This window comes from Vigna unguiculata, chromosome 5 (genome assembly GCF_004118075.2).
Source record: "Vigna unguiculata cultivar IT97K-499-35 chromosome 5, ASM411807v1, whole genome shotgun sequence".
Classification (NCBI taxonomy): Eukaryota; Viridiplantae; Streptophyta; class Magnoliopsida; order Fabales; family Fabaceae; genus Vigna; species Vigna unguiculata.
The window spans coordinates 1,384,913-1,395,341 of NC_040283.1; the positions used below are offsets into that span (position 1 = coordinate 1,384,913).

A 10,429-nucleotide genomic window follows, 5' to 3' on the forward strand; every position below is an offset into this window, starting at 1 on the left:
ACTAATATTTTAGTTTACAAAATTATTAAAGTCAACATTGAGGAACAAATTAGAACTAAGCGTGACTCAACCTAACCTATATTTTTCTTACCCTTGTATACACGTCTAATGCTTATTTTACAAAGATATATTTTAAAAAAATAAATAAACATTTCAATATACAAAGTATACTACCGTTGGACCTGTAACAACAATTTATAATTTATATCTTTTATATAAAATTATATGGTGATACTAGATTATATTTAATTATTTATAATTATTACCTTAACCAAGTAAACATAGTATTATTGATGTTATTGACGTATCTTTTATACCAAAATTATACAGTTCTTCGTATTATGATATTAAATTTATTAACATATTTTATATTATTAAATAACATGAAGTTATTGGACATCTCATAACAAGTTCCCTAATAAAGACATACGAAAAAATTATAGATGAAATCAATGTTTTAACCTCGAGTCTTTTGATATAAAATCACTAAAGTCAATCATAGTCTCAAAAGTATTGTTCATTTTTAAGTTTGAAATTATGTCACGATTTTATTATTAAGAAGTCAACGCAGAAATTGTACTTAAATTGTTTTGAACCTTTATTTATAAGCAATGTAAGACTATTTGACATACTAAAAGTAACCTTTCCAACCAATTGAGATACAAGTGGAATTACGATTATCTCTAAAACTACTATTTAATCCCCTTAAAGAATGAGTACTTTTTTCTGAAACCTCTTTTCCGTTTTCGTAAATGGTATCTATGTTTGTTTTTCCTCAAGTTTATTGAGACAACTTCGTTATGGTTATAAATGTCAAAATAAGTTTCAATCCGTAAGCTAATCCTACTTATTATGGGTTCGAACCAAGTTGAGTTGCAAGAGATTCAATAATTTTAGATGTAGATCAACCTGAAACTAACTTATTTAATTCATAGGATGAGTGAGTTCGAATCGAGTTGAGTCATAACTCAAACAACTACAACTTTTATTAGTTTTTTACCATTTTTTATATTTTTTTATCATAATTATTTAATACTTCATATTATGTATATTAACATTTTGATATGTTTAATACTATAATATTTGATGAAATAGGTAAACACTTTCGTTATTTATGTTATAATAAAAATGAGTTAAGTAAATCAACTTTGATTATATACAGTAATAAATATATAAAATAATTTAAAAAATAAAAACATTTTTAAGCAAATCGATCTGTAAACTCACCCACTTATCAAATGTGGAACCACAAGTTATTGGATTTAAAATTTTTGGATTGAATGGACTCAATTTTAACTTAACTCATAATAAATCAATTTATGTTGAATCGTATTAACTACTTTGACCCTCTTAATAATCAAATACCATATTACTTTAAAGTCTAAGATTCTTTCATATATTTTATCCTTAAATTTTTAAAAAAATATATTTATATTGTATTTGACTTTTTACTTCTAAGTAAGACTAATTGAGGTAATAAAACTATAATTTTCTTTTACACTTTTGAAAACCAGTTTAAAAACATAAAAATAAAATATACAATATAACCTTTATTTAACTTATTTTTTTTACAAGAAGACAAATATAGCAAATAGCGAAGTCCACAATGGAATGATTAAACTAAAATCTAATAGTTTTTAATGCATTAAATCACACTTTTTTTATCATGGATCGGAGGTGATAATTCATCGATCCTATATAATCTATTAAAAATTCAATAATGTTGACTTTTGATTTTATTATTATTATTGGTATATATTAATAAAGTGTTAATTATCACTTTGACACGTTAATATATATATATATATATATATATATATATATATATATATATATATATATATATATACATTAACTTCTACATTAATTAAAAGATTGTGTATAGGCTTTGAAGTGTTAAGTTGGTTAAAGATTTGGTACTTAAGGTTAAGAAATTTGGTGGTACATGAGAGAGTAATAGCTTTTCAAGCTATGTCATTGAATTACATTTCATTAAATCAAAGTAAATTACAATTTTGACTTTTTATATTTTTTATATTATGGTCCCTCTTTAAATTAATATATATTTCCACGTGTCCAATTCCAAGCGGAAAAGATATGTTCGATTTCGCCCACCAGCTACAAACGAACGAAAATAAAAAATATTTCTTTTACAAGTTAAAGTAGGTTATGTATAAAATAATTTGTAATAAAGTTTATATTTTATAGTATAAATCAAATATCATATAATTTAGATCTTAACCTTATGATAATATGTATGATTTCTATTATCAAGATATTCTAAATTTTTATTGTAAAATTATTTAAATAGATATAAATATAGTCCGTGAGTTATTTATATTTCCATTTTTTTATTCAATTTGTTATTAAATGTCCTAACTAACACAGTTGCAAGAATCTTTTATTTTATTTTTTCTTTCACTTCAACCTTGTCTACCACTCAACTCAACTCGCTCTCCCAAAAAAAAAAAAAAAACTGAAATTATTCTCGCAAACAACTATTTTTACTCGTATTTTAGAAGTCCTAAAATGCTTAAATATTTTTCTAATTCAATCTAATATACCATGGCTATGTTTTATGAAAAAAAAACCCAAAAAGTCTAGATTAAAAATTATTTAAAACTAAATAGATATTTTATTAAGAATAAAAATTATAAAATTAATTAAAAATCTATTTTAGATAATTTGAACCACCATAAATTATCTTAAAAATACAATAAATTTGAACCACCATAAATTATCTTAAAAATACAATAATTATTCTTAAGTTTAATGTCAAACAGTTTATTTCAAATCACTTCATTGAGAAGGATCAATACCATTCCCACACTCAAAAGGCAATGTTAGGTTCATCTAAAATAAATAAGGATTTGCATTTTCCTTTTTATAACATATGGTATATTATACCTAAAAAATTATTATAGTAAGCACCTTTTGCACGTAAAAACGAATAAAAAACCGACTAATAAATCCAAACAAACACGGTTCACAAATGTTCTTATTGCATATTTTTCAAATATTATTTACCTCTAAATAAACGTTATTGTTAACGAGTTAAGGAAAGAAAAAAAATGTATGGACAAAAAATAAAATAAAAAGACAGATTTTTTTTAGCAAGTGGCATTTATTTTTATTCTTCGATAAAAAAACAAAAAGAAAATATTTTCTTTCTTTTTTGAGTATATAAAAAAATAAAAGTTATACATGCGAAAGAGTATATAACTTCTCCAAAAAATAAAAGATGTACCGAATAGATAAAAGTGCTGTCCTTTTCCCTTCTATAAAAAGTAATCATTTTTCCTCTTATTTGTCCGTTTAATTAAAATAATTAAAATAAAATCAGTTTATTTTTCATATATGCCAAAAAAAAATCAGTTTATTTTTCATATATGCCAAAAAAAAAATGCTCAGTTTTTAATATATAAAATTTAATCGTAAAGTATTGACAGAAGAATGATGGATATAGACTCTTTATAATTTTTGTGTGTGTATCTTTGTCAATTGTCAAATGTGATTAAAGATTTTTACTCTGTTGCATTTCAAAATTAAAAAACATTTAAATTTAATTTTTATTTTTCCATTTATGTAACAAATTTTGAATAGGTTTGAAGTTTGACAAATGGGATTCATACAAAGCAACATTAATGATGGATGGGGATGTCATGTCATGTACATCAATCAGCAACTCCATCGCGGTTCAAAGTGGGCCCCAAAATCCACTAACCACACATCAATTTCACCATACATCACATATCATCACACAACATGACATGATAACAATAACACTGTCTTCACATAATTGCATATTCTCATCCATTCAATGCAACCGAGACCATGTCCCATATTCAGAAAGAACCATCATCATAGAAACTCGCCACGTGTCGAAACACCATTAGCCGAATACTCTCCAATTGCTGTGGATGTGACAGCACTGTAAACTTTATCCTACGCATCCCTATGCCAAAACCGGACACTACGCAAATCGGGCCCCACCGGTTCAGATTCAATCTGCTCCAGTAAAGCAGCCACATTAAAAAGATCTTGCGCTGAAGGAATCTCAGCCGTCCACGCGTAACCATACAAATTCTCATCACACGCGCGAATTTCCAGCACTGCCCAATGAAACCGCAACACGTGTCGAACAGTGCCGAAATGTAGTCCTGCGTGGTACACGCGCCTATCGGATCTCATATCACACACACTTTTGTTTATTTATCAATTTTTTTTTCTCATGAATCCCACTTTACCGGTTTGAAAATCTGCTACGGCTGTTGTTATAACAAGCACCAACCACGACGACCGTGTGCTTCCATTCTTTGCTCCTTCGGGGCTGTCCAAAACGACGACGTTTAGACCAGATTCTCAGGCGACCGGGAAATGGTGGAGACGGTGGAGCTTCAAGGCGAGGAGCAGCGTTCGCTGCTCTCAGATTCGAGCAATGGTGACCGGTCCTGGCGGTTGAACTTCGAGGGGTTTCAGATATCTTCAGAGCACACGGAGAAGCAAGTGAAACCCTCTCGCGGACTCTATGACTGTTATGGCGTTCTAGGTAACAAAACAGTAAAATCGCATCTTCGTTATGTTTGTTTATTTATTTATTTTAATATTTTCAATTATTGTTATTGTTCAATTTGGAATCTGCTTTTTATTTTCTTTTAATCTGACAAAGATTTTATTTCACTGTTTGTTTTGTTCGAATAGGAATCTGCAATTTGCTTTACGTTAGTGGTTGTGGTTAATTGTGGTTTCAGTTTTAGTGTGGTGTTTTGTGCCATTTAATTTTTTTCTGTGTGTGTAAAGTTTCCCCTCTGCATTGAGTCCAGATATTGTTTTTGCTTTGTCGAAGATGCTATTATTACTGGATTTCATTCAGTTTGAGTAGAATGCTTTGTTTTTTGTCCTCCTTTTGCCAGGTTGAGTACCGTGTGCAGGAATTTGGAAGCAGGCTAGGTATAGTGTGTGGGGTCTTTTTTGAATTGTGGGTTGATGGTGTGGTGGCCTTTTTGCTATGTGAAATAAGTTGATATGGATTTTTGTTGCATCGGGTATTGCCTGCTTCTTTGGGGCAGTTGCTCTAAGATGGACTATAGGGTTTTGCATTTGGAAGCTCTAGAGGGTAGAGGCAAAACTTCTTTTGGGCACTGAAGTACTATTTTATTAGTTTTTTCCTTTTCTATTTCGAGTCTCTGTTTTTAGTGGAAGAAGTTTCACAAAATTGATCTTGGCATTTTAACTGAGTGCCTCTGGTCTCTTGCTTTATTTGTATAAATAAATGGGTTGTTTGGACCCTGCTCTTGCTGAAGCTTATACTTTCCCAGTTTGCAATAAGCATCTGCCTGTTGAGCTATGAAGCTTATATTTTCCAAGTTTTCTTGTTTCTGAAGCTTTAAAGTTCTTGTGGCCCGTATATGAAGTTCATTTGTCCTATATTTGTGACCGTGGAAGTCTAAAGCATAATTGTGTCTTTGAATATGGTTTTCTTCATCTGTGAATGATCTTTATTTGATTTTTTTCTTCCATTTAACAAGGTAGGTTAGGGATATGATCTTGAGGGTCAATGTAGTTTTGAGTTTTCTTTGTAATTTTTTTATCTTTTTAATTAGCCAAGCTTTTTTGAATGGAATGCTTTGCTTATGACATCTTTTCTACTAAATGGAAAGGGATCTCATGGATCTTGTCTTATTTTTTTCCTTCTGTTATATATTTCCTCAGGTCAAGAGGATAATATTGCGGAGTACTACCAGCAGCAAGTTGAAGTGCTTGAGGGATTTACTGAAATGGATGCTCTAGCAGAGCGTGGTTTTATTCCTGGAATGTCGAAGGTTTGTATTTCATTTTCTCCTTTTTTCTATCTAGATTTACGTTGGTTATATAGTCAAAAACCTTGGCTGAATATCCACTGCTGTGGGCAGGAGGAGCGAGACAAGTTAGCAAGAAGTGAGACGTTTGCCATCAGATTGTCAAATGTAGCAAACATGGTTCTTTTTATCGCCAAAGTTTATGCATCAATACGAAGTGGTTCCCTAGCCATCATTGCATCGACTTTAGACTCGCTTCTTGATCTCCTTTCTGGATTTATCCTCTGGTTCACTGCATTTTCCATGCAGACACCAAACCCGTATCAGTACCCTATTGGAAAGAAACGGATGCAACCATTGGTGAGTTCCTTAATTGATATTTTGTTTGAAATTATCTGAATCATCACCAGTAATATTATCTCGTTGATTATCAGGAGTTACTTTGTATTCAAATTACCTATCAGGGAAGAATACTAGAATTTGGTTGTGTATATTTATATGCTCTAATGTGTAAAGAGTAAACTATAAAGTGAAAATTTAAATTGTACAGGGAATTCTTGTTTTTGCCTCTGTCATGGCTACACTGGGACTGCAAATTATCTTGGAGTCTATCCGCACATTAATATATTCTGTAAGTTGATTTTTTTGTATATTTACAGATTCAAAGTTGACCCCAAACTCATAGAACAATAATAATTCTTCATTTAGTTCCTGAATCTCTTTTAACATTTCCAGGACAATGCATTCAACTTGACCAATGAACAAGAGCGATGGGTTGTGGGAATTATGCTTTCAGTGACTTTGGTGAAATTCTTACTGATGATTTATTGCCGCACTTTTACTAATGAGATCATTAAAGCCTATGCCCAGGATCATTTTTTCGATGTGATCACCAATGTCATTGGTCTTATTGCTGCACTTTTGGCAAACTATGTTGATGATTGGATGGATCCTGTTGGTGCTATCATTGTAAGTTAATACTTTCCTTTTGTTGGAGGTTTTGATTTGCTACTTGTGGCCATAGAGAATGATATATATGTTCGTTCTCAAATTTTCTTTGAAGTTAAAAGTTGATAATATGTTTGTTGTTACTTAAGATCCAATTAGGGCTCATTTTTTATTATTGTTTTCTTTTATTTGACTAATAGAATCTGTCTAATAATTTTATATTATTAGATTTCCGATTTTAGCTTCTACAAATTAGTATTTATATTAAATTGTCACCAAGGGACTTTAATCCTTGACGTTCGTTAACAATTTTTCAGTGAATTAAGTGATATGTCAGATTAATTTCTGGGTCGGAAGGTAAAAGAACCACAGTTTACCAAAAATATCACTGTTTTTCAATTTATATTATCCATCAACAATTGTAGACATCTGTTTCTCAGCTCCTGCTATGTGTTCCTGTTATTTTTAAAAATTGAGGTCTTATATTCTTAAGATGAAATTTCTCATTGCTATATTAATTGATTGTGACTATCTAATTAGCTTGTCTTACGCCTGTCCTTGAACTATGTGTATATTATGATGGTTTGATATGCACCCACCTTTTATGCTTTACACACATCCTCAATCACAGTTTTTTTTTGAGGTTTTAAGTTTGAGCATTATTTCTTACTCAAGATTACCATTGGAGGAAGCTATGGTTACTTCTAGCAGCAAGAACTGGTTCTCATGACTAAATAACGTTTTTAGAAATGTGGAATATATTTTCAAGCTCTCAGATGATTGTACTTAAACCTCTTAAATTTGATTTGGCATGGTAACCCTCACTAAAAGTGAATTAAAACCTTCCTTTTTGGTGCACTACTTGAGATGTTCTAAGATTTTAGTGAACTACAATAGGTTCTTTGGAGCACATCTAACTTACCACCATTTTGTACCTGGTCATTTAATGTTTTTTACTTGGTTTACTATGTGCAACTCTCACTGCTGCAGCTGGCGTTGTACACCATTCGCACATGGTCAATGACAGTGTTGGAAAACGTGAATTCCCTGGTTGGAAAATCAGCTGCACCTGAGTATCTTCAGAAACTCACATACCTATGCTGGAACCACCACAAGGCTGTGAGGCACATTGATACAGTTCGGGCATACACATTCGGGTCTCACTACTTTGTTGAAGTTGATATTGTCCTGCCAGCAGATATGCAGCTGCAAGAGGCCCATGATATTGGAGAATCATTGCAAGAGAAGCTTGAGCTTTTACCCGAGATCGAGCGTGCTTTTGTTCATCTTGATTATGAATACAGTCACAAACCTGAGCATGCACAATCTCACTCTTAGCAGCAGTAAGGAAAACCTATGTCCTTGTTTATTTCATTTGCTCTTTCATCTCCTTAAGTTGTAAAATGTGAATCGTATATGTAGTTCAGAATCTGAACTTCTGAGCAAGTCACTAAGAAGTTGTTAGCTATACCAGCAGCTATCACTCTACTTTCTGGCAGACCTGATAATGTTCCCAAATGTATATCAAGATACCCTTATCAGGTAAAGACCTTCCTTCCAGGTTCCATTTAGGGGAAACAGAATCGTTATGTTCTCATAGAGTGCACTCTTTCTACCTTAATTAAGCTTTAAGGTGTTGTGTGCTGGTCTTGGTTATTTCTAACTTCACCAAATATCATAATATATACATAACACGCAAAGTTTTTCTTTTACAGGACTTTTCTTTTTACATGTAGACTTTGTTGTCTTATTTATCTTGCATTTATTTTATTAAAAGCTTCATCCATGTCTCATCTCATTTTAGTATTTGGACCTAATCACCTCACTTTAATTCCCAAATTTAATTAAATTTAAGTTTGCTACTGAATCTGTAGAAACGAGTGAAGTCTTGTTTATACAGAGAACTGGTTTCATAGACAAAATGTTTAGAAGCAAAAGTACTGTTGAAGATGACCATTTTATGGAACTGAGCAAGTGTGAAACAGTTCAAATTAAAAGCCTGACATGTTTATATTAACTCTTACTAAAACAACAATGAATTACGTTTTTTATCCTAAGGTGGCATTGGGGAATTATAATATTTTATTTATGGATAAAATATTCTATTATTATGTTTTTCGTTTCGATTATTTAATTTGGTTTCTCATATTCTGCATTTTATTATTAATTTTACATTACATATTACAATGTTATTTATAAAATAAAATAAAATACATCTAACTAGATGTTATATTTTCATCATGCTGATTAATATGGTAGTGTCGTCTGAATATATTATTAGTATCTCAGATATAATAAATTATTTACATTAAATAGTACAATAAAAAAAGTATAAAAATCTCACTGAAAAGAGGATTAATGTTTATTATTTTTAATACAAAATTAAGATAAGAATAAACGAGTTACTTTATGAAAACAATTTTACTAAAATGTGATTATTCTTCCCAAATGTATTGCTTCAAGGATGATTGCTTTAAATTAGGTACAATTCTACGAATAAGAAAAATGAAGCAACATTCTTCAGCACTCAAAATTTGAAAAAAAAAAAAAAACTTACGCACAAGCACTTGTAATAAAAGAAAAAAGAGTATGATATTTTTGTTATCAATAAGAATTACTTTTTAGTTATATATATATATATATATATATAAAATTTTAACAAATTATTTACATCTAAAATGATCTTAATTGGGGAAAGTAATTTTTTAATTTTTCTTTTAGGAGTATTTTGATAATGTCCATAGTTCATAATTTGTAATAAGGGAATTCATGCATAAAGTAAACGACACTCCGATCATAAACACGAATACGACATTTATTTATGAAACAACCATAGCGAACATTTTCAAATACTATAATAAAAGAAACACAAGCAAAATAAAAATAATGTACTCATTTCATTAATTAGATGCCTATCAACTTCCGTGGTACTTGCAATCATGAGTCAAGGCTACCTATGAAACTGACTCGATAATTTCAATTAAAATGATATTTTCTTTTGGATAAAGGATTTTTACAATTTAAAAAAATTGGAATGTATATTATTTAAATAGGTTTATATTTGAAATATTATTATTTTTTAAATATTTGTTTCAATACAGACGTTTTACATTTAAATTTTTTTATAAAGTAATTGAATATTTCTTTTAAGAAAAAATGTATTTTAAAGCATCTATTTTAAAATTAAACTTTAAAAATATTAGCTAAATTTAATTATTCAAGTAATATTTAATAAAAAAAATCAATATATATGTATGTTTAAAGAGAAAATGACTAATTGTAAATTTTTATTTCTTTTAATTGTATTTTATATTGTTTTAATTATTTGAAATGCCTTTTAAAAGGTTATAAATTTCAGCATTCTTCTAACTTTTTTATCTAAATAACTCATTTTCCTCTGAAAAAATTAAATTCATAAAATAAATGAATTTTTCTTTTAAGAGTTAATTATATTTATTGTTCTTAAATTATAATACAAAATTAAAATCGATCTTTTTATTATCTCTTACTTTGTAAAATAATAAATTTTGTTCCTCTCACTTCGTTAAATTTTATGTGACGTGACATATATACTATTTACATGAAAATTTTAAGAATTTTTAAGATAAAAAATCAAACGAAATCAAAATTTCAAGCAGTTAATATTTTTCTAAATTAACTTTTTGTTATTTGACTTTATTAAA

At 29.4% G+C, this 10,429-nt stretch overlaps 1 protein-coding gene across 4 annotated transcripts; it reads left to right on the forward strand.

Annotated features, from left to right (window-relative positions):
* The first annotated feature begins 4,225 nt into the window (after positions 1–4,225).
* Positions 4,226–8,460, forward strand: LOC114185140 (metal tolerance protein 11). 4 transcript variants are annotated; one of them, XM_028072683.1, is made up of 7 exons: positions 4,226–4,549; positions 5,713–5,822; positions 5,913–6,158; positions 6,349–6,429; positions 6,534–6,767; positions 7,737–8,089; positions 8,169–8,460. In XM_028072683.1, exons 1-6 carry the CDS (start codon positions 4,378–4,380, stop codon positions 8,082–8,084), a joined length of 1,191 nt encoding a protein of 396 aa, XP_027928484.1. In that variant the 5' UTR covers positions 4,226–4,377; the 3' UTR covers positions 8,085–8,089; positions 8,169–8,460. The 4 variants fall into 4 exon arrangements, with proteins under 4 accessions (XP_027928484.1, XP_027928485.1, XP_027928483.1 ...); XM_028072684.1 differs by having other exon boundaries at positions 8,174–8,460; XM_028072682.1 differs by having other exon boundaries at positions 7,737–8,460.
* The last annotated feature ends 1,969 nt before the right edge of the window (positions 8,461–10,429 follow it).

Bases quoted from the DNA above. Each gene is read 5' to 3' on its own strand.
- LOC114185140 (XM_028072682.1), top strand. From the start codon at position 4,378: ATGGTGGAGACGGTGGAGCTTCAAGGCGAGGAGCAGCGTTCGCTGCTC. The intron at 5,823-5,912 runs GTTTGTATTTCA...TGCTGTGGGCAG, and splicing joins TTATTCCTGGAATGTCGAAG to GAGGAGCGAGACAAGTTAGC. The intron at 6,768-7,736 runs GTAAGTTAATAC...TCACTGCTGCAG, and splicing joins ATCCTGTTGGTGCTATCATT to CTGGCGTTGTACACCATTCG.